Below are 24,259 nucleotides of genomic sequence, written 5' to 3'. Positions count from 1 at the left end.
CTGGGCAGATTGCATAGCTTGTTTGCTTCAGCAGTCCTGACTCGAGCCATGTGGCCTTTATGCCAGTTGTGCCACATGGCCAATGTGTTTTGGCTCCCCTCTGACTTCCATGTGGCTTGGTAAGGCGGGGAAGCTGAAATAATACAGGCAGGACTTAATGCAATTGTAAATGACAGTAATAACAGAGGAGGAGCACCGCCAACTAGCCAAAGACTGATGCCAAAGGAACACAAAGGATACGCAGGCGGTGGCAAAAGGTATCAGGGCATGTTGGGAGAAAGGACGGGCTTTACTGGGTATGGGGCAGAGGCTTATCCCGGCCATTAGCTAATGGCCCTTAGGCAATAAGACTTTGCAGGCAGCACTATCCAGGTGAGATTCTATTTGATTGTGTATGGTTATATCCTGAGAGTTTTCTGTTTCCTTTGAGAACAATTTGGTCACTGGTTGATTTCCTCATGAGCTTGAGCATAAAAAGGGGGGGGCAGTGTGCAGCAACTTGTTGGGTCCGGGGTAGGCTACATGGTTTCATTCAGTGGGTCTTTGTTCTCGGGCCACCATATGGTTTTGGTTCTTGAAGTATGTTGTATTCTGACAGGCTGTCCATTAATTGATTATGTGCAGGGATAGGAGGGAGTTTGCGGTGAGGATCTCTGTTTAGGTTTGGAAAGATATATTTTTTTTTAAAAGTAAATTTTGTAGTAGATGTCTAAAAAAAAAAAAAAGTTGGAGGAAGTGCCCAGACCTCTAAATTGTTTTTGAGGAAAGTAATTTCTCATAAGTAACATTAATGCATAGAAATCTATTAAAAAACTATAAAAGAAGAAGAATCTCAAACATGATTCATATTGGTAGTAACTTAGCTTACAAAAAAAGAACAATTTACTGGGGGACTGCAAATAAATTAACCCCTGCCTTTTTTTAAAAATGGATATAGTAATTTAATTGGCTGATGGCCACAGATGAAGATGTATTTACATGAGCCTGGAGTTTAAATTAGTTACCACGGATGACATCAGTTTGCTTGACAAGGGGCATGAAAAGCCACTTTCCAATTCCATAGATGTAAATTAATGTGCAAGTACAGGCTTACCAACATACTTGTACATTCAGCAGAACAATGGCCTCTACAGCAGAGAGTTTAGGCTGTTATCTCCTTAAAGTCCGTTTCAATGAAGGTACTCTTTCTTTCCTCATGTACGTAATTTTCTGCCTGTATCCCACAATTTCTGAATTGAAGTCGGGATTGCAATAACAGGAATATCGAATAGTTTCTGGAATATGGAGCATCAGAGCGGCAGAACATTTGTGGGATGTCTGTTATGCTGACAGGATGCCTAGTAGGCAGTTTACAAGGCCCAGGAAGCAGTGCATGGTTAAAGGAGACTCCGGGGAAGTGGGTGCTAGAGTGATACATGAGTGCCTCTCGGTAGTAGTCCTGGCCCATGGCCTATGGGAACTTGTGGGTCTTGGAGCAACGTAACTACATCACTCATTCTGGGGAATCAAGTGGGTTTTTCAGGTGAATGTTACATCTTTGCTCTGGCCTTCCTTAGGATTTTCCGCAGTGAAGTGAGTCAAGATAGACTAGCTTCTGGTGGTTGGTGAAAAAAAACCCAGCTGTTGGACTCGCCTCAGCAGTAGCCCTGGATCATGGGGTCTGTAAGTGTGGTTGAGCCATTTTCGGGTTCCTCCCTACTATAAACCTTCTTACTTGCAGATTGTTCAGGCAAGGTGCCAGCAGGGGAGGGAGTGGCCATTTTGCCAGGACACACGTCTTATCAACACCCACATTCGGTCGCCCCTGTCCATTTGAGGCAGATCCCATAGTGAGTTGGTAAGCGTATGGAAATCCATGCAAAGCTTACACCTTGAATGGAGAAACTTTAACCAGGACTACAGCAGAACGAGACTTAGGAGTGATCATCACTGCAGACATGAAATCTGCCACTCAAGTGGAGAAGGCTTCATCTAAGGCACGGCAGATGATAGGTTGCATCAAGAGAAGCTTCGTCAACAGGAAGCCTGAAGTCATAATGCCATTGTACAGAGCCATGGTCAGACCTCATCTAGAATACTGTGTGCAATTCTGGAGACCACATTACCGTAAAGATGTGCTCAGAATGGAATCAGTTCAGCGGATGGCCACCAGGATGGTCTCAGGGCTCGGGGGTTTCTCATATGAGGAAAGACTGAACAAACTGCGGCTCTACACTCTTGAAGAATGTAGGGAGAGGAGAGACATGATTGAGACATTTAAGTACATCACGGGACCATCGAGGTGGAAGATGACATCTTTCTTCTCAAAGGACCCTCAACCACAAGAGGGCATCCGCTCAAACTCAGGGGAGGGAAGTTTCGTGGAGACGCCAGGAAGTACTTCTTCACAGAAAGAGTGATTGAGCAGTGGAACAAGCTTCCAGTGCAGGTGATCAATGCCAGCAGCATCATGGACTTTAAGAATAAATGGGTTACCTATGTGGGATCCCTACAGGGGTCAAGTCCAGGAATAGGTTCACTAGGGTATAGACTTGAAGGATCGGGTCAGTAAAGTGGCTGTATAATTAAAGGGGTCAGTTGACTCAAAGGGATGGGTCAAGGGAGTGGGCAGACTTGATGGGCTATAGCCCTTATCTGCCGTCATCTTTCTATGTTTCTATGGAATATCAGCTCGTCCCATTTTCTCTACTCATATCCTCCCAATGTGAGTGGGATCTTGGCTTTGGGATCTGCTGGCTGCAGATGCACTGCATTGGATGATAGATGGGGGTGATTGTGTACAGGAGTAGGGATTTCTTCCCTATGGGCTTGTAGATCTCTTGTGTCACTGCCATCTGTGCCTAAGTTAACATAACATTTGTTTTCTCCCCATATTCCTTTTCCCTGCACAGGCAGTGACATAGTAGTAGGGGTAGTGGGTCCTTGTATGTTAAACAAGTCAAAGAACTCAGTCCTTGCTAAGGATTGGTTACGTAGATCATCAACGACTTCATACAATTGCAATTTTTTTTGCTGGTTGCTTCTGTGAAGGTATCTTTACCGCATAGAGCTTGGTACAATGGCCATACAGCCTTTCCATGCACCTTTGTGTAGTTTAGCTTGACCTTGTGACTAGGTTGCTTGGTAAGGTTGACCTGCTTTTGTCAGGATGTGATTCACTGGTCATTGTCACACACTGGGCATTTAGTGGGTGCCTTACAGTCCTTGAACATGTGCGTGGACAACGAGCAAGGCTTATGGAATACTCCATATTTTCTAAACAGTTCTTTCCTCTTTTGGGGGCTTCTCCACAAACCCTTGACATGGCCCCTGGAGGATGAGATGCCTTTGATGGGAATTGTTATTGGGATCAAGGTCAAGTCATTAGAGCGGCTCAAGATCAGAAGTGCTATACCTATCAATTGGCTTTTCATTCTGAAAGTAGACAGACTTTCCTGGACCAGCCCATCATCCCAAACCTAAGATCATTTATTCTTTTCAATAGGATTTTGGATGAACTCTGTGCCTGGACCATCAGTGGTTCCACCTTTTACTCAAAGCCTGGTTAGGACTGGTCCGTTTTTCCTAGTAAGAGTAGGATCTTGGCCTTAGGATACGATGGCTATAGATGCTCTGCTATTGGTTTTAGATTGGGCGAGGAGGTACATCCCTAGGTATAGGGATTTCTTCCCTACTGTTTGGTATTAGGATACATTTGATCAGGGTTGGTAGCTCTCCGATGATGCTGCCATCTATGGATTTTGTCATGTGATCATCCATTTTTTTATACCCATCTCCTTGTTCTTCCAGCATAGGTCATGAGCCAAGATAGGTGCCTAAAGGAATTTACATTAGGAGGGGGAGTGGCTAAGATGGCGGCGGCTGGCAAATATTAGTCGGGTGAGCGGTTGCTTTTCTAGCATTTGCTAGATATTTTCTGGAATGCCTCATTCTAAACGAAAAGGAGTTGTCCGCTCAGTACCCTCACCAACGGACTCCTCAACACCTATGCGTCAGACCTTGCTCGACTTTGCTGCCAGAGCTCCTTTGGATTCTGGAGGGAGAGGCTCACTAGCGTCGGAGTCTCGGTACCCAGCACCTGCGCATGAGCTGGAAGTTTCACTCAGCTCCCATTGTTCCTCCTTGTCCTGCAGTCGCGCTGCCTGAAACTCAGAGCCATCCTGATACCGAAGTGGTTGTGGGTATGTCTTCTATAGAACAAATGCTAGGAAGTTCTTCTTCACCCAGAGGGTGGTAGACACCTGGAATGCGCTTCCAGAGGGGGTAGTTGAGCAGAGTACAGTTTTGGGTTTCAAAAAGGGATTGGACGAGTTCCTAAAGGGTAAGGGAATCCAGGGGTACAATTAGAGGGTTACTATACAAGACAAAATGCTCTTGAGTAGTAGATCACTACAGGTCATTGACCTGGGGGGCCGCCGCAGGAGCGGACTGCTGGGCATGATGGACCTATGGTCTGACTCGGCAGAGGCAATGCTTATGTGGGAGTCAGGTGGGAAAGGCTCCCGCAGTGAAAGTGAAATCATTGGGAGTTCAAGGGTTGCCTTCAACTCCATCGGAGGTTACACTCCTGGACGTTTGGGGAATGCTTCAAAGAATGGATGGGACAATACAGAAGTCGGCCCAGGAAATGACAGACCTGGTAAGGAAGATGGACTCTCTTTCTAAGACTGTTGAAAATCTGAAAACTGATAGTGAAGTTAAATTTAAAGTAGTAAATGAAGACATAACAACATTGAAATCAGCAGTAGATGGTTTAATTAAAGACAAATTGATGGTGCATAGGAAAATTGAACAACTAGAAAACTTTAATAGGAGGCTCAATTTGCGTTTCTTAAATTTTCCAAAGACATTAGAATCCTGTTGAACTGTTCAGGAAGTACTTAGTACAAAATTTAAACTTTGCTCCCGAGGCCATTCCCCCATTGAATAAGATTTATTATTTGCCTCCATCAAAGAAAAAGCCAAGGAACGAAGTTCAAACTACTATGGAATTGGAAAATTTATCTGCGATATTGGATACAACTACTTCAACAGTTGAAGAGAGAGCGACACTACTTGTTTCTTTTATTTTTCAACAAGACTTAAATTCAGTACTGAAGATTTACTTTCGTAAAACACAAATTCCTTTCTTGGGACAATGAATATGGATTTTCCCAGATGTCAACAAAGAGACTCAAGCAAGAAGAAAACTATTCCTAGTAATGAGGCAAGAAGCTAAAGAAATTGGTGCTGTGTTTCAGCTGAAGTATCCATGTAAATGCCTCATTAAATATTTAGGTACAAAATATATTTTTTCTTGTCCCAGACCATTTGAGAGCTTTCCTGGACTTAAAGAAAATCACCAGAGGGTAATTAAGGGATGTAATTGATAAATATAAGGGGCCATTGTAAGCCGTTAAGCCTTTACCTTTTTTTTGTTTTTGTTGCTTTAATATTTTAGGTCCCAAATATTAAAACCTCTCCCCCTTCAAATGTAGAGGTCTAAGAAGGGGGGGGGGGGGAAAGAAGAACCCCTGCGAATTTCAGGGGAGTACTATACTTGTACACCACGGATAGGGAAAAAAGTGGTAGAGCTGTAGTATGTTATAGAAGGTTTTTTTTAAGTTGAATTACAAGAAAGAATTACTATTTCCTCCACTGAAATAATGGCATTTGATGTTGAATATGATTCACATTGGGAATCATTATGTTGTATGGTTTCATATTGCCCACCGGGTAAATGGAATGAAACTAGAAACAGTGTTGAATGAATTCATAGCACATAACTCACTTAATAGTACTCATGTTTTATTGCTAGGTGATATTAACTTGCATCTTGAAGATAAACATGACTTGAATGGTAAAGATCTTTTAGGTTTTCTAGATTCTTTGGCATTACAGCAACCTGATCCTATTATAACACATGAAAAGTGTCATCGCTTGGATTTGTTTTAATTTGTCAATCATTTATCAGATCATATTTCCTATGGGATACTAGTTGGGATAAGGTAATATGGTCAGATCATTATATACTGAATTTTGTAAGCAATTGGGGGGGGGGGGGGAAAGAAACTCACAGTGTAAAAGTAAAGTAAACTATGATAGTTGGTTAAAAGGGAAAATAGATCATAATTTGTTTTGGCAAAATGTCATGCAGGTGCTGATCTGATTAGAACATGGAATTCAAGGAGTACTTCTATCTTGGACCAAATAGTTCCTTTAAAGAAGATACTCAGCTTGAAAAAAAAAATCCTGTAATTGGTTCTCAGAAGAATTAGCAGCATTAAAAAGAGAATGTAGGAAGTTGGAAAGATATTGGAAAAAATTTGGACTTGAAGAAACTAGAGTTAACTGGAGAATCATTATTTGGAATTATAAAAAGAAATTGATAGGAGGGGCCTTAGGCACCTGGGACAACCGGAATCTTAAGCCCCTCTTGCAGTGCATTCTGGGATGCACTGGAAGTGGCCTAAGATTCTGATTGGCCAGATCACTATGGCTTAAGGCCTCTCCCCGGTGCATCCCATAATGCACCAGGAAGGGGCAGGCCCGCCATTCATACAATGGTGGGCCAGCTTGCTGGAGGCAGGAAGGCTGCCTCCAGCCAGTCAACATTATAAAGTAGGGGGCTCCAGGGGGCTGGGGGGTGAGCTGATATGGGTATGGGGAGTGGAGAAGCGGTGGGCTGGGGGAGTCCGGCGTGGGGGTGGTAACCTTATGGGGTGGGGGTGAGTGGGGTGGTTCCAGCAGGAGGGATTGAGCATCCCTCCTACCAAGGATGTTTGGGGAGGCCTGCTGCCAGGAGGAATTGGACATCCATCCTGTCGGGGATGTTTGGGGGGGCTTCCGGCAGAAGGGATTGGGTATCCCTCCTGTCAGGGATGTTCGTGGGAACTGCCTACAGGAGGGATTGGGCATCCCTTCTGGCAGCTGAATTGAGATCAGGTATGGGGGTTCCCTGCCGTGACTACTCTCAGCCGATTGCAGCAGAGGAATTTCCTCCTTCAAAATCAGCTGAGTGGCAGGGACTCCCTAAAGCCGCAATTCTGTTACTGGCGGCTAGGATTAGCGGCTTTGTGGGCGCCTACCGATGCCTAAATTTAGGCACTGGTTATAGAATCCGGGCCTAAGTGCCATCTGCCATTTTGATGCCCAGTCTTCCAATCTCCCAAGGTCCTCTTGCAATTTTTCACAATCCTCTTGCGATTTAACAACTTTGAACAACATCAGCAAATTTAATTAGCTTATTAGTTATTCCCATCTCTAGATCATTGATAAATATGTTAAAAAGTAGCGGTCCCAGTACTGACCCCTGGGGAACCCCACTATTTATCCTTCTCTATTCAGAATATCGACCATTTAAATGTACTCTCTGTTTTCTGTCTTTCAACCAGTTCTTTTTCAATTATAGAAAATTACTTCCTATCCCTAGACTCTTGTTCACCTCAGTTACTTCAAAATTGTCCACTTTTCTTTTTAATGGCTATAACGGAATGGTTAAATGAAGATTTGCAAAATGGTACAATGAATAAGTCAGACGGAAATATAATATTGACTCCAATAATAAAAAAATATAAAAAAACAAACAATGCAAGTTGTAACAAATTATAGACAGGTAACTCCTTCCTCAGGGGTCCTATAATGTTTCATATAATAATAATAATAATAACTTTATTTTTGTATACCGCGGTACCACAACAGTTCAGCAATGGTCAGAAATGTTTGTCCTGCACTGCATAGAAGCTTTTACAGTTGGCTCAGTTGCTGACCGTTTTTTTTGTATATGAAACATTATAGGACCCCTGAGGAAGGAGTGTTTCTTCGAAACACAGACCGTGTTGGGTCCGGGTTCATCAATCCTTTTGGATACAAACTGTTTTATGATTATATTTATATTTTATGATTACTTATTAAAGACTTGGCATCTTATACATCACCACTTCAGTTTTTGCCTTTGTTTTTCAACCTGCTATTTCACTGCAGTTTCACTGGATTCTTTGTTTGTTGTTGCAATCTTTGGGTAAACCATTATAACGTGTTTAGTTATATCTATGCAGATGACATTAATATCGTGTTACCTTTTGGTAATATGAATCTAGATTGGAACTTGTTAAAAGCAGTGCTTAATAGTGTCAAACAATGGATTTTGTCCCACAAATTGAAAATAAAGAAAAAATTATTTTATTCCTATGAGCGTTAGAGCTTTTACTGCAGCAGCTAGTGATAAAAAAAAAAAAAACAACAACCCTAACGTGGCTTGATAAAAGGGTGCCTAAGTTTCTTTGGTTGGGTCCCCAGAATCTAGCTACATCTGACATATGGTTAACTATAGGTCCGAATAATTGTGTTTTTTGACATGCAAACCAGAGTTCCAGGAGTCCAGTTAGATAATTTGTCATATTAAATTGGTTAGTAAGAAAGCCTTTGGTCTTTTAAGGAAATTGCGGGTAGTACATAAATGTTTTGATACAGCAGTGTTTGCAATTGTAGTTCAACCACTCCTTTATAAAGCCGCACTGGCCCACGCGGTAACAGCTATGACGCTCATAGAATTCCTATGAGCGTCCCAGCTGTTACCGCTATGGCCGGCACTATAAACACTAGTGTGGCTTTGTAAAAGAGGGGGAAAACAAAAACCCTGTGGAGATGGTGATGTTCAAGATGCAGGCTTTATTTGAAAATATACAAATTAATAATCCACATAAAATATATCTAGGACCCAAACGGTTGGGAGATATGGACCCAACACAGTCCGTCTTTTGATAATGCTGTCTTCCTCAGGGATCCAATAAATGAAAATTTAATAAGTGTAATCTTTTAATATGTGATGAACACATTTCCATATTTGCATATGTGGTGAATGTGTTAAATTAGTGAAATTGTAACGTGACTGATGCTAAAAAGGTAAGATGTGTGTAAAATGGGACAGGAAGGGGTTATATTTGCTATGATAGACTATTGTAATATAGTATACCTGGGATGTGCAAAGGTGTTTCTTATGAGACTATAGATAGTACAGAACACTGCAGGTAGGGTCAAATGTTTTTATTTCTAAGTATCACATCATATTTTATTAAATTACATTAGTTGCCAATACACACAAGGATACATTTTAAGCTTTGCGTGTTGATTTTTAATATTCTCTATGACCAAGGGCCATCTTATCTGCTGGAATTAGCCTCCTTATTAGTAGGTAAACCAGGACATGGTTTAAAGATGCAGTATTATCTTTAATTTCCCTTCCCAAAACAAAGTAATTTGTTTATTCAATGTAAGGCATCTTTTTATTATCAGTCCCATTTAATTTGGCATGTCCGGCCTTTTTCAATTAGTTACACTGCTTTTAGGAAGCTCTTAAAAACATTTCTATTTAAGAAATTTTTGTCTTGAACTTCATGATTATGCATGCTTATTCATGTATAATTTTATTATTGCATTATGTTTAACTGGATTTGTAGTCAAATCTACTGTGATCCTCTATGAATTCATAAGGGCTTTGGCGGAATACAAATGGTAAGGTAATGTAATGTAATCTTCTTTTTAAACTTGGACATTTCTTCCCATTTGCTAATCGCTGTTTGGATATCCTAATTTTGGGCCTTTACTAAAGACACCCACAACGTGCTCTCCTTACTAGTTAGACATGCTGCAGTGTTGGACATTCCTTTTCTGCCTTTGTAGAATCGGGTTTTTGATGTTTCAAGTACATGGACGTCCATTTGGGCATTTTGAAATTTTATATATATATATATATACTTCAAAAATAAGTGCCATCTATATATATATAAAATCGGAGGTATGTATGTGTGTATGTGCCGCTATGTCGCAAAAACGGCTTGACCAATTTGAACGAAACTTGGTATGCAGATCCCTCACTACCTGGGGTGATATGTTCTGGGGGTCTCGCGGCCCACCTGCACACATGGGCGGAGCTACAAACAGAAAATCAGATTTCACCCATTCATGTCAATGGAAAAAATGTAAAAAGCTGCCATTCTCACTGTAATTCAAAAACGGCTTGCCCGATTTGAACGAAACTTGGTATGCAGATCCCTCACTACCTGGGGTGATATGTTCTGGGGGTCTCGCGGCCCATCTGCACACGTGGGCAGAGCTACAAACAGAAAATCAGATTTCACCCATTCATGTCAATGGAAAAAATGTAAAAAGCTGCCATTCTCACTGTAATTCAAAAACGGCTTGACCGATTTGAACGAAACTTGGTATGCAGATCCCTCACTACCTGGGGTGATATGTTCTGGGGGTCTCGCGGCCCACCTGCACACGTGGGCGGAGCTACAAACAGAAAATCAGATTTCACCCATTCATGTCAATGGAAAAAATGTAAAAAGCTGCCATTCTCACTGTAATTCAAAAACGGCTTGACCGATTTGAACGAAACTTGGTATGCAGATCCCTCACTACCTGGGGTGATATGTTCTGGGGGTCTCGCGGCCCACCTGCACACGTGGGCAGAGCTTCAAACAGAAAATCAGATTTCACCCATTCATGTCAATGGAAAATATGTAAAAAGCTGCCATTCTCACAGTAATTCAAAAACGGCTTGACCGATTTGAACGAAACTTGGTATGCAGATCCCTCACTACCTGGGGTGATATGTTCTGGGGGTCTCGCGGCCCACAACTCTATGTTGCTTGCTCAAGGGTGTGTTCACCCAAGAATTTATATGTTCTTGCTCCAGGAGGTGAAACTAAAATTGTTGTTTATAATCACGTTTTGCGTTAGTTGTATTGTATTCATTTTGTCAAATATTTCACATTATAATTTGAATATTGTACTTTTTATTAAGCTGTAAAAATTAATTTCATTCACCACTATAAAGTATCTTTATTTGAATCCATTTACAGTGTTATTGCTATAATTAAATACCCGTGCAACGCCGGGGCATCAGCTATATATATATATATATAAAATCGGATGTATGTATGTATGTTCCAGCATAACTCCGAAACGCATGGACAGATTTCAACCAAACTTGGTATACATATCAATTGCTATCTGGGAAAAAAATACTGTGGGGGTGGGAAGGGGATGACATGTAAAGACTCATCGAAAAATACAGATATTGCTTTGACCAATGGTGTGAAGCTTGGGGAATGATGTCACACAGTCAGAATGATGTCACAGTCAACAGTATATAAGGAAGTGCCGCCGTGGTGTGGTGTGGTGAAGCCGAAACTGAAAATTTGTGTGATGTTATTCCTCAAGTGAATGTTCCTGAAGGGAATTTATATCCGGGCAACGCCGGGTGATCAGCTAGTAGTCTATATTCTTCAATTAAGTGACAATCAAATAATCCTGGTATTTAATATTCATTTTCATAATGCAATTGTTCTAACTCATACCAACCAGCCATCATGGCTAATATTCAGTGCAATATCTGTGGTGCCTTAGACTTAAGGCAGAACATCTGGAGGCTTAACGCTTGTCCCATATGTCTCCATTTATCTGTTATATAAAAAGAGTTCACTCAACTTGAACAGGAATTGTCAGCAATTAAACAAACCTCCTGGACTATACTGTACAACAAACAGACAATTTATCTCCTCTCCAACAGAGAATAAATCAATCCAGGAATAGGTGGATTGCAGTGGGCTCAGGTAGACAGCAACTTCTGACAAAGAGGCATCCACTCTCCCACTTGTGTACCCTGCAAAATTCCTTTGCTGCACTGGAACATTATGATGTCCAGGAAATGAAATCTATGGTGGGGCAGAGATGAAGAGAATTATTCAGCGCAAACAAAATCTCCAAAGCACGGACAAAACATCTCAAAACAGAAAAATCTTACTTCTAGGATGCTCAGTCCAAAAGTCCCAACAAACTAAAATGCCTTTTGAGCTCCTAGGCTACCAGGAATACAAATTACAAACAGTGTAGAAAAAAAAGTAAGGACTGTAAAATAAAGGTTATAATCCACTTGGGGACAAATGGCCTGGCTAAAATCAGCAACCCTGTAGCACTGAGAAATATCCAGAAGTTGGGAAAGGGGTCAAAGCCCATGGTACAGACCATAAATGTTTCAGAAATACTACCTACCTAGGGAATGAGATGCATCACATCATACAAACAACTTCAATAAGTGGCTCAAAACCTGGTGTCAACAAGAAGGTTTTAGATACATTGGAGGCTAGTGTGATATATTGAAGAAGCAAAGTGTTATATAACGGACTACTTGTGGCAGGAAAAAAAGGATTCTAAGTGAGAAATTCATGTCATACATTTCTAGATGTTTAAAACTGAGGATGGGGATGGAATATGGAAGCAGAAGGGTTCAAGATGTTACCCCCAGAAAAGAGAAGATAGCATTGGGAAAAATAACAAAGTAAACCATCTTAGCAACTCACTTGGCAACAACAAAGTTGAGGAGGGGGCTATGTAAAAGGCTATAGAAAAGATAGGGATGCCAACTAAATAGCTAAAACATAAACTTCTTCTCGATATTCATCTGGCAGCGGTTAGAATTTTTTCAAAATGCTGATTGCCACTGGCTAAATTATGCCCTGATATTCAGTTCCAGGCCATGTTCGGGCACCAGCACTGAATATCAGAGTTTAATTCTGGGTGGCCTGGCCACCTTATGCAGACCTGGTCAATATTCATCAGGGGCCACATAACGCTTATGCAGCCTCCACTGAATATTGGGCTAGCTGCATAACCTTTATAAAAAAATAAAAATAAATGAACCTCTCATCCGTCTCCCAGCAATGGACTCACTTCCCACCCATACCTAACCCAGCCTGTATCAACACCTTACTCCCTTCCAGGTCCTCCCCCCTCCTTAGTGTCTACATAGGCCATTCTGGGCCTACCTCTCTCTCTGGCAGTTTAGCGGGGGGGGGGGGGGGAGGTCATTGGGCTCAGACCCCTCGCTCCTGCCTCTTGCCGGCACCTCTTGAAAATGGCTGCTATGACCTGTCACAATGGCTTGTGGTACTGTACATCTCTGTGCCAGCTGTTTTCCTCTCCAACATATGGACCAAAAAGCAGAGATGTTTATGTCAAAAATGGCATACCTGTTGCACATAGCATCATATTTGTCCATTTCACCATCCATTTTAGAGTAGGTTCTATGTTAGCAAATCCTGTTCAACAATTATAGGGGAAATTTAGATATCCTGACTTGGATATCTGATTTCCCATTTATAAACATAAACATAGAAACATGATGGCAGATGAAGGCCAAATGACCCATCCAATCTGCCCATTCACAGCATCCACTATCCTATGACTTCTTGAATTCAGACACGATTTTGGTCTCTACCACCTCTACAGAGAGACTATGCCATGTATCTTTGACCCTTTCTTTAAAAACAAGTAATTCCTTAGATTACACCTGAGCGTATCACCTCTTAACATCATCCTTTGCCCTCTCATGCTGGAGTTTTCCTTCATTTGAAAAAGGCTCACCTTTAAGTATCTGTATCATATTCCCTCTCTCCTGCCTTTCTTCCAGAGTATACATATTGAGGTCTCTAGATCTGTCCCTGTACGCTTTTTGACAAAGACCACTAACCAATTTTGTAACGTCCTCTGGACTGATTCCGTCCTATTTATATCTTTTTGAAGGTGTGGTCTCCAGAATTACATACAGTATTCCAAATGGGGCCTCACCAGAGAGTTATACAACGGCACTATCACCTCCTTTTTCTACTGGCTATTCCTCTCCCTGTTCACCCAAGCATCCTTTTCTACCACCCATCGCCTTTTCTACCTCCTTTGCCACCTTCAGATCACCAGATGCAAACAACTCCAAGTCCTCTTTCATAAACAGAAGCACTTTGCCCACTATACTATATGTTAAATTGGACTTTTGCAGCCTTAGTACATGACCCTGCATTTTTAAGTATTAAATCTTAGTTGCCAATTACTGGACCATTGTTTAAGATCCCATCGCATGTTATGCACACCCTCCAGAGTGTCTACCCTGTTACAGAGTTTGAATGCCCTTCCATGTATAATAGTATGAAAGACTTGGAACGCTAAGCAGAAAAGTATAAACTTAGTGCAAATTTGACAAGCAGGAAGTATAAGGAGAACAAAAATAGGGAAATGCTATCCTATCTATATTTGCATATATGATATAAGAACTTAAGAACATAAAAGTTGCCATATTGGGTCAAATCAACGATCAATCCAGTACAGTATCTTGTTTCCATCAATGGCCAATCTAGGTCATGTGGCAGGATCTCAAACCAATTCCTGCACTTGCATTCTGGAAAATCTGCAACCTATTAAGCAATTTCTTAGGTAAGCCACTATAAAAGACTGAGGGAGCCTATAGGACGCTACTACTCCACCTGCTGGATATCCCTCACAGAGGAAAGTGACATGAGAAGGGTGGAGCCAGGAAAGCAGCTGCAAGGAAGTATAAAAGAAAAGGCCAGAGTGGGGTTAAGGAGACCCAGGACAGTAAGAAATGGATCCTTGGCATGTGCCTTCACGAACTACATATAAGTACCACAACTTGGCTAAGGTAAACTAGTTCTTGATTTAACACTGGAGAGACTGCAAACTATGTGTAGGGCCTGTCAGCTACAGACCAAAAATCAGACTTCTTTGAATTTAAAAAGACTTTAATCCTTCAGTTCTGAACCACAGGCTTTATCCTTTTTGAGTTAATCATTTTTGTTACCTTTATGACCATGGCTGGCTGTGTCCATGGACCCACCCATAAGAACATAAGAACATAAGCGTTGCCTCTGCCGGGTCAGACCAGGGGTCCATCGTGCCCGGCAGTCCGCTCCCGCGGCGGCCCCCCAGGTCCATGACCTGAAAGTGTTCCCTACCTAACCTAAAATATCCATACCCTATTCGCTCAATGTCCTGTAAGGTAAACCTCTATCTGTACCCTGTTATTCCCTTTGCTTCCAGGAAATCATCCAGTCCCTTTTTGAACCCCAGAATTGTACTCTGTCCTATCACCTCTCCGGGAAGCGCGTTCCAGGTGTCCACCACCCTCTGAGTGAAGAAGAACCTCCTTGCATTCGTTATGAATCTGTCTCCTCTCAGTTTTTCTGAATGACCTCTTGTTTTAGTTGTCCCCTCACTCATGTTCTCACAAAGACTAGAGAGTTGCGCGGGGACATAAAACACCCATCCCCGCCCGTCCCCGCTAGGATCCTCTCCATCCCCACCCGTCCCCGTCAGTATCCTCTTCGTTCCCACCCATCCCCACAAGCAATTACCTCCATCCATGCCTGTCCCCATAAAAAGCAGCAATTACTTCTGACAGGATCATCAATTCCACAGTTTCTTTTGTGTTTGCGCTGCTGTTTTCCTTGTGGAATCTCTTTGGTGGAACCCTTTTTTTGTTTTCTGTTCAGATAATTAATTTATAAACCCCCTCTTTTACTAAGGCTGACGTGTCCATTATATTATATGGACAAACCCTGCTTCCAAAGCCTTCCATCCCCTTGGGAGTCCTGTTGGCTAGAGGGGGTCCCCATGGGAGTCCCTTGGGCCAAAGGGGGGTCCCCGTGGGAGTCCCGCAGGACCCACGGGATTCACGCGATCCCCGTTACCGTGCAGACCTCTACTACGAGACTTGTAAGAACAATAACCTACATGACAGTTCAAAAATGTTGTGATCCTCAAGAAAATGTATAGTTGTCTGTATTTGTACTTATTTCAGATACTCAGAAAAATTCACCAATGGATAAGGATTTATTATTAACAGTTAAAAATTAATTTCTGACCTAGAAAAATGCTACCAACATGTATTCATTTTCAGATAAGTGGTCCGCCCCCAGCCCTGCCCTGGTCCACCCCAGCTCCACAACCACACAAACCTTGTTTCTTCTTTCCTGAGTCTGGGCCGTGTGTGGATGGCCTCCGAGCATATGTGGATGCAATACGTGTAAATCCGTGTTCAGATCGGATCTTAATTAATTGATGTGAACCGCCTAGAACTCATTGGGTATGGCGGTATACAAGAACATAATAATAATAATAATAAGTGATCCACCCCCAGCCCTGCCCTGGTCCACCCCTGCCCCACAACCACACAAACCTTGTTTCTTCTTCCCTGGGTCTGGGCCGTGTGTAGATGGCCTCCGAGCATATGTGGATGCAATACGATGACATCAGCAGATTAACCATCCCCCCTAACTGTATCCCCCACCCTGGCATCCTGTTTGTCTGTCTTTGACTGTTTACATTGTAAGCTCTTTCAAGCAGAGACTGTTTCCTTCATGACTCTGTAGAGTGCTGCCAACATCTAGTAGCACGCTAAAAATAGGGTTACCAGATTTTCCTCTTTAAAAAAAGAGGACACCCAGTCCTGCCCAATTCTGCCCTCAGGCCCGCCCCCATATAAACCTCATGTCCCCTTCCCCAAGCTCGAGGCCACATCTGTAGGACCTCCGCGCATGTGTGGACATCAGTGTGATGACATCACACGCATGTGTACATGCATGTGAAATCATCATGTCAATATCCACACAAGCACAGAAGCACTACAGACACTGCCCCAAGCTCACCCACATAAACTGCCAGGTTTTGGAAATCCTTCCAGGCACCTAGACAGGCCTCTAAAAAGAGGAAATGTCTGGGTTTTTCTGGACATCTGGTAACCATATCTATAAATAATTAACAGTAATTAATAAACATTCATTCCATTCATTTTGACTCCAGGCAAAGGGGAGGATAAATAAACTAGAGACACTTTACAAATCCTGTTGAAACTTTTTAACATGCTTATCCATAATGATCCATAATGCAGATCCCATGTCTGATGATGTCATCAACATCTGATTAAGAAAGTGATAAAAAGCTGCAGCAGGGTATAATTTTCTGTCCCACATTCAGAGAAAAGGAAAGATGCTAGATAGAAAAAAGTGTTCTGAAAATTTTTTTTTTTTTTTTTTAAAGCTTCATAAGAGTGCAGAGCCCTGAGCAAAAGTGAGGCAGAACCTGACCAAGCTTGCCTCACATTTCCTTTCCTGCTCACCAACCAGTATAATTAATGAGCAAATAATCAAACTGGCTGAAAATAGCATGCTTCCAAGAGGAGGTCTGAATTCAACATTCCACAGAATCAATGCATGCACACATACTTTGCCTTTAGCATCTGCCTGGTGTCTTGGTTCCACTGTGTCTATTGGGCCCACTTAGAAAATCGGAAGTGAATGAATTTTCCTCCTCGCCTGTGCTTCTCTGCTGTACAAGCTGTAGTTTGAATTAGAGAATGACATGGGGACCCTTTACCGCGGTAAATTGTGGTCACCGCAGTAAATCCGCAGGAATGGAGACATTTGCAACTGGTTTACTGCAGGAATGGGGACAAGCAGTGGCGTACCAAGGAGGGGGCAGGGGGGCGGTCCGCCCTGGGTGCAGCCATACGGGGGGTGCACAGCCGGCCCAGTCCCTATCGCGCTCTCTCTCTCTCTCCTTACTGCCGCTCTTCTTACTGTCGCCACCGAGTTGAATCAGCTCCCTTTCTCCCTCCCACCTTCGTGGCGCTTGCCCCCCCCTTACCTTCGTGGCGCTTTCCCCCCCCCCCCCAACAGGCCCGGTCCGACAAACCTCCCTGCCCTGTGGCTGCCGTAAAGGTCGTCTCTGATGCAACTTCCGGTTGCGTCAGAGATGACCTTTATGGCAGCCATATGCAACTACAACACTTCGGCTGCTGTAATAAGGCAGTTTAGACATAGCTGGCCACAGGGCAGGGAGGTTTGTCGGACTGGGTCTGTTAGGGGGGGGGTGAAAGCACCACGAAGGTAAGGGGGGGTGTGAAAGCGCCACAAAGGTAAGGGGCAGGGAGGGAGAAAGGGAGGAAAGGTGGGGTGGAGAGGAAAAGATGCTGAAGGGAAATGGGTAAAAGAGAGGGGGGAGAAGGACGCTGAAAGCACATGGGGAAGAAAGAGAGGGGGAGAAGGATGCTGAAAGCACATGGGGAAGACAAAGGGGGGAGAAGGATGCTGAAGGGAGATGGGGAAGACAGAGGGGGAGAAGGACGCTGATGGGAGATGGGGAAGAGAGCGTGGGGAGAAGACACTGCAGGGAAATGTGGAAGACAGAGTGGGGAGAAGATGCTGAAGGGAAATGTGGAAGACAGAGTGAGGAGAAGACGCTGAAGAGAAATGGGGAACAAAGAGTGGGGAGAAGATGCTGGAAGGCAAGAAGACAGAGATGCCAGACTATGGGGGAGAGAGGAGGGAAGAAGATGGTGCCAGACCAATTTGGAAGGGGGGAGAAAGGGAGAGGCACAATAACAGAGCAAATGGAAGACGCAGAGAGAAGAGAGACAGTGGATGGAAGGAATTGACAACAAAGGTAGAAAAAAAATTCTATTTCTATTTCTTTTTTTTGCTTTTTTTTCTTTTTTTTGCTTCAGGATAAAGTAGTATATTAGTTGTGTTGATAAAAATTTATAAACAAAGCCCTGCCAGCTGAACATATCTTTCTCCAGTTCAGCAGCCAGAACTTTGATTTATAAGGAAGGAATAAGCTAAATATTGCAGTACTGAGGCTTGTATGGATGCTGCGGGGATGGTGACGGGGCATTGAAGGTAATGGCGGTGATGGGGTGGTGAAGGGGACAGTGCAGTGACAGGGACAGATTTTTCCCCATGTCATTCTCTAGTGCTCACATCAAAAGCTTCCCTCTGACTCAGCTTCCTGTTTCCGCTTTTGACTGAGAACTGCATTGCCGATCTGAAGTTCTGTTAATGCCGGGGGTAGAAGGAAGCCTGTTGCCGATCTTAAGTGTCATCCGAGGTGGGGGTGGGGGGTGGCGTTGCCGATCTTGTTGCTAAAATCGGAAAGGTGAGGAAGGGAGAAAGATGGGCCTGTAGTGGATGGAAATATTGAGGGAAGGGGCAGATGATGGAAGTGGAGAGAAAGGGGAGAGAGAAGAGGGCAGATGATGGAAGTGGGGAGAAGGGGCAGATGTTGGAAGTGGAGAGCAGGGAGAGGGAGAAGGTGCAGATGATGGAAGTGGGGAGAGAGAAGAGGGTAGATGATGGAAGTGGGGGAAGAGAGAGAAGGGGCAGATGATGGAAATGGGGGAAAAAGAGAGAAGGGGCAGATGATGGAAGTGGGGAGAAGGGAGAGCAAATGCTGAATGGAAGTGGAGAAAGAGAATACATACTGGATGGAAGGAGGGATAAAGAAAAAGGACATATGCTGGATGGGGGAAGAAGATAGAGTTAGTGAGATAGTGGAGGGGTGAAGGAAAGGGGTGGCATGCTGTGGGTAGACATAGTGAAAAGAGGGAAACTGAGGACTGCATAGTAAGAAAGAATTTAATTTAGATGGAGGCAGAAAATAAAGAAGGAAGACCAGAGAAGGAAAGGGAAGAGAAATAGGAGAGAGAGAGATGCCAGAGAACGGGGAAGGAGACAGAGATATCAGATCTGAGCAGAGGAAATGAGAAGAGAGATATGCTAAAAACCACAGGGGGAAGGGAAAGAGAGATGAAAGGAGAAAGATGCCAGACCATGAGGGAACAGAGGGAAGATGATGGATGCCAGACCAAACGGGAGGGGGGGATCTAGAGGAGAGATGGCAGGGGGAGACAGACAGTTTCTGGAAGGGGCAGACAGTGGATGGAATGGGCAGATGCTGGATTGAAGAGACAGGGCAGACGCTGGAAGGAAAAGAGTGAAAAGAAGATAAAAGCAGAAACCAGAGACAACAAAAGGTAGAAAAAAAAAATATTTTATTTCTATTTTGTCATTAGAATATATCAGATTTTGAATATATATCCTGCTAGAGACATAACTGGGGACCGCAAAGCCCAGGCTGTGCTTCTTTAGCTTCCAGCTGGCTTAGTGTTCTCTCTATGACCAGGGGGCAGTTGCCCTAGTTGCACTTCCCTAACACTATTCCTGCCATCTGTGATTGAAGTATTCTGTTAGCTTGATTTTTCTATGTAGCATTCTGTAGTAATTTGGTTTGTTCAGTTTTCACAATAATGGAGGGGATATTTGTGAAAAGGAGGGGAAACAGGGATATTGTTGATCCTTGATCTGTATTATTAGTGTTTATAAAATTACAATTACAGTATACAGAATATTGTCTCTTTTTATACTTTAATAAAATACATTCAGTATAAAATCATAACTATTTGAGGCTTGTGCGAATGGGATCTGACAGTTTGTAAGGCAGGGACGGGGACTGAACTTGCGGGGACAGGGCACGGACGGGGACTGAGCTCGCGGGGATGGGGCAGGGATGGGGACGAGCTCATGGGGATGGGGCAGACAGGGTGATAATTTTTTTCCCCATGTCATTGTCTAGTTTGAATCACTGCCTGTCCATCCAGGTCTTTCCACTGTTCATACTACTGTTTTGGTTCTAGTGTGTCCTGTTATGGTTATTTTTCATTCAGGCCAAACATGTATTTATTTATTTTTTTATTATATCATACTGTCACATTGCATAAAGTTGTTAGACTGTTAATCAACCAAAGTGTCAATGACATAGCAAATAATGCAGGATGACACAACGACCCATTCAGCTCTATATCAGAGCAAAGAGAATCCCCTTGCTTTCATTTGTTACATCAAGTCTATAATACAAGAAATCGCTATTTCCCATGAGCAGAGGGATATTTTATTTTCAACTCAAATATGTTTAACATGGGTATGCTTCACAGGAGTCCCAAGAATAGAACATATGAGAAACCAATGGGATAATCCTAGAGCAACCAGCAGGAACTTAGCAAGTAAATCTGGTAAGGATAAAAAGGGATTCCTGCATTATTAATGTTATGTTTTTCTTTCTTTCTTTTTTTTTTAATTACTCAAGCAAAAAGGCACTTACTTGGAAAGCTGTTCACAGAAAAAATGTTGGGATGGTAAAAGCCAGCCTTGCAAATACATTTGTAGGCTCCAAGCACAAATCCAAGGCCTTTAATTGGCACACACTAGAAAAGAAAATAATAGGAAAATAACATTGCAAATTCTCAAGTATAAACAAATACATCGATATGCTGAGCAAGCATTAAAAAATTAGAAAATATATTAGTTTGTTTTTAAAGGGTCCAGTGTGCAATATTAGCTTTTTTTTTTTTTTTTTTTAAGTTTATTTCCAGCAAGTTCCTTTTCTCTAAGAGAGCAACAGTTTCAAATAAAAGGTGTTATACTTTTGTGAAAAAAAATTGAAGGCTGTGATGTAACCTTTGAGGGGCAGCTGAAACGTTCTTAACCCAACCAACAAAGTTAGGGCAGCCTCCACCAAGGACTATACACTAAGGGCTCTTTTTACGAAGGTGCGCTAAGAGCTTTAGGAGGCGGCAGCGGCTAGCGCGCGCGGCAATTTAGCGTGTGCTATTCCGCACGTTAAGGCCCTAGCGGGGCTTTGTAAAAGGATCCCTAAGGCCTAGATTCTCTAACCAGTGCCATTGTCGGCGGCAGCCTTAAAAGTGGCCGCCAATCGCGTGTTGATCACGCGATGGGGTCGTTTAGAGAATTGTGCCTCTGGAAAAAGTAGGCACCAGAAATGTAGGCCAGGGTTTCCCAGGCCTACTTTTCTGGTGCCTACATTTGAGGTGAATCACGTCTCCATGGGTGTTTTATGGTGCCTGACGCCACTTCCGGCATTAGATGCTGTAAAGTGCCTACAGAGGTACGATTCCAGTGTTGGTTTTTAGGTGGCAGTAGGCACCTTGAAAATCAGTTTAAAGCATCATTTAAATGGCATTTTTCATTTAGCAAGGGCGCCTACTGTCACTTATAAAACCGGCAAAAAAGGAAACACAGGTGGTGTTTATCATTTCACTTCTTCAAAATGGGTGAAATCACTCCATGCTGTCATGCAAAAAGCACTTTCTCTTCACATCTAAATGACTTCAAAATATAATGATTCAAAACCATCTTTTCAATATCCCATACACTAGGGGCCTCATAATCAAAAAAGAAATACATCTAAAATCCGGCCTAAATCAGCACATGGACGATCAGTAACACAAGTCATCCAAGTGCTGATAATCGAACCGGGTTTTAGACGTATCTAAAAATGACTTAGGCCTAACAGTGCTGCAGTACGCCCAGAGCTAAAAGGGGCATTTCAGGAGGAGTGTCGATGGCGGGATTTGTGCGGGTCGTGGGCCATCCTAGACTTAATCGTACTGCATGTATAACCAAAAGTTTTACAACACTGCCTAGACAGAACTTGGATGTTGTGACTTAGGCCATCTAAAACCAGGTCTAAATCCACAAAAGTTATCCAAAGTGACCAGATAACCACTGCAGACACAAAGTACAGAACTCAACACACTGCCCCAGTGATCGCTGACCCCATAAAAATCATAATAACAACTTTGCATATCTGCCTCCAGAGCATCAGCACCTAGCAGCCTGGCATAGGAAAGCCTAGTAGAGCTGCACAGAGGTGGCTTAAGTGGTCTTGGGGGTGGGTTAGTGAACCATGGAGAGGAAGACCCAGGCCCATAAGCCACTCTAATCACTGCATTCATAGTGAAACATGTGCACCCCCCAAAACCCTTTTGTACTGCCATATAAGTGGCACCTGTAGCCATAAGGGCTATTGGGGTGGTAGATAGGTGGGTCTAGTAGGTTTTGGGGGTGTTTTGGGGGGCTCACCATGACCTATAAGGGAGTTGTGGTAAGATGTTTATGTGGCACCCTTTTTATGAAGTTCACAGCAGTGCCCTTTAAGGTACCCCACTACTCTGGTGCCATGTCTGGGTGTCCAGTCCCTCACTTTTCTGGCCTCTCCCACGCCCCAAAGTTCTTTTTCTAGGCGTTTTTGAGTTGGATGAATTTTTAGTTGAAAATGGGGTATAAAGATGGATGACTTAGCGGTCTGGATTTTCAGACGGCTGGACATAGAGTTAGATGATTTCAAAAAAAAAAAAAAATACGTTGGACGTATTTTTCGAAAATGGACCTTTTCCCTTGTCCGACTTTGGGCAACTAGCGACTTAAGCCCCAAACAGATTTAGACATTTCTTTTGATTATGCCCCTCCATGGGTTTTTTTTTAAAAATTGGAAAACTAACACTAACCAGGAGAGGATCATCAGACATTTAGTTTGGGGAAAGGGATCATGGGGCCTCTTACAGCACACACTATTTCAGAACCCACTTCACCAATCCCAGTGGGTTATTCCAGCAGGATGATCTTGGTGGTAGCATGGGTATTGAGTGTTTTATATTATATTGTTTTACATTGCTTTATATTGTTCTGTTTTAGACGTATGTACTGAGGAATCCCCCGAGGAAGGTTTTAGAACCGAAACACTAAAGGGACAGTATGTCAACTGTACCCTGGTGTCTGGAGTTCTATGGGACAGATAAGTGCAGTTTCACACGTTGGGATTGATAACAGTTGTCAGTATATTCTGTTGTGATTTTCCCACAGAATATTTTACAATTATCTAATTTAAAAGCAAGAAATTTAAAAAAATACCGTAAAAATTAGATAGGGAGGTTGGGGGAGGAACAAACGATTTAAAAAGGACTGGGATTGGTGAAGTGGGTTCTGAAATAGTTGTGTGCTATAAGAGGCTCCATGATCCCTTTCTCAAACTAAGGGGTCCTTTTACTAAAGCGCGCTAGTGCGTCTTAGCACATGCTAAATATTAGCGCGTGCCAAATGCTAACGCATGGTAACGCATCCATAGGATATAATGGACGCGTTAGCATTTAGCAGGCGCTACGACGCATTAGCGTGCCTTAGTAAAATGACCCCTAAATTTCTGACGTTCCTCTCCTGGTTAGTGTTAGTTTTCCAATATTTTTTTTTTTAAACCCTAGTGTATGGGATATTGAAAAGATGGTTTTGAATCATTAGATTTTGAAGTCACTATGGTGTAAAGAGAAAGTGCTTTTTGCATGACAGCATGGAGTGATTTCACCCATTTTGAAGAAGCAAATTGATAAAAACCACTTGTGTTTCCTTTTTTGCTGATATGTATTTTATAGGGTAGGTGTGAAGCACATTAAATGTTTTTGTATCTCCTAATATATTGTAATAGACTTTAAAAAATCGGCGCCATTTAGAGAATCCGGGCCTTAGTTCAGCCATTCTCTACTTTTTTCATTCTGTAATTTTCTAACAGAATGAAAAAAAGTTGAAAATCACTGGACCAAGGGCTCCTTTTACGAAGGTGCCCTAGCGTTTTTAGTGCACGCACTGGATGAGCGTGAGCTATAGCGCGCGCTAGCCGAAAAAGTACCGCCTGCTCAAGAGGAGGCGGTAGCGGCTAGCGCATGCAGCATTTTATCTCGCGCTATTCCGCACGTTAAGGCCCTAACGCGCCTTCGTAAAAGGAGCCCTGAGTGTATAGC

General features: G+C 42.8%; 1 protein-coding gene across 1 annotated transcript in view; it reads right to left on the bottom strand.

The window, feature by feature from the left end:
- Positions 1–24,259, bottom strand: part of GPR158 (G protein-coupled receptor 158) — a 461,568-nt gene that overhangs the window by 202,385 nt on the left and 234,924 nt on the right. Inside the window, 1 exon segment of the mRNA XM_033932889.1 lies at positions 20,770–20,872. Coding sequence (XP_033788780.1) covers positions 20,770–20,872 — 103 coding nt within the window.

This window comes from Geotrypetes seraphini, chromosome 2, assembly GCF_902459505.1.
Source record: "Geotrypetes seraphini chromosome 2, aGeoSer1.1, whole genome shotgun sequence".
In the NCBI taxonomy this organism is placed as follows: Eukaryota; Metazoa; Chordata; class Amphibia; order Gymnophiona; family Dermophiidae; genus Geotrypetes; species Geotrypetes seraphini.
Note: the sequence above shows the minus strand (reverse complement) of the source record. Positions and strands in the feature narration are given on the sequence as shown.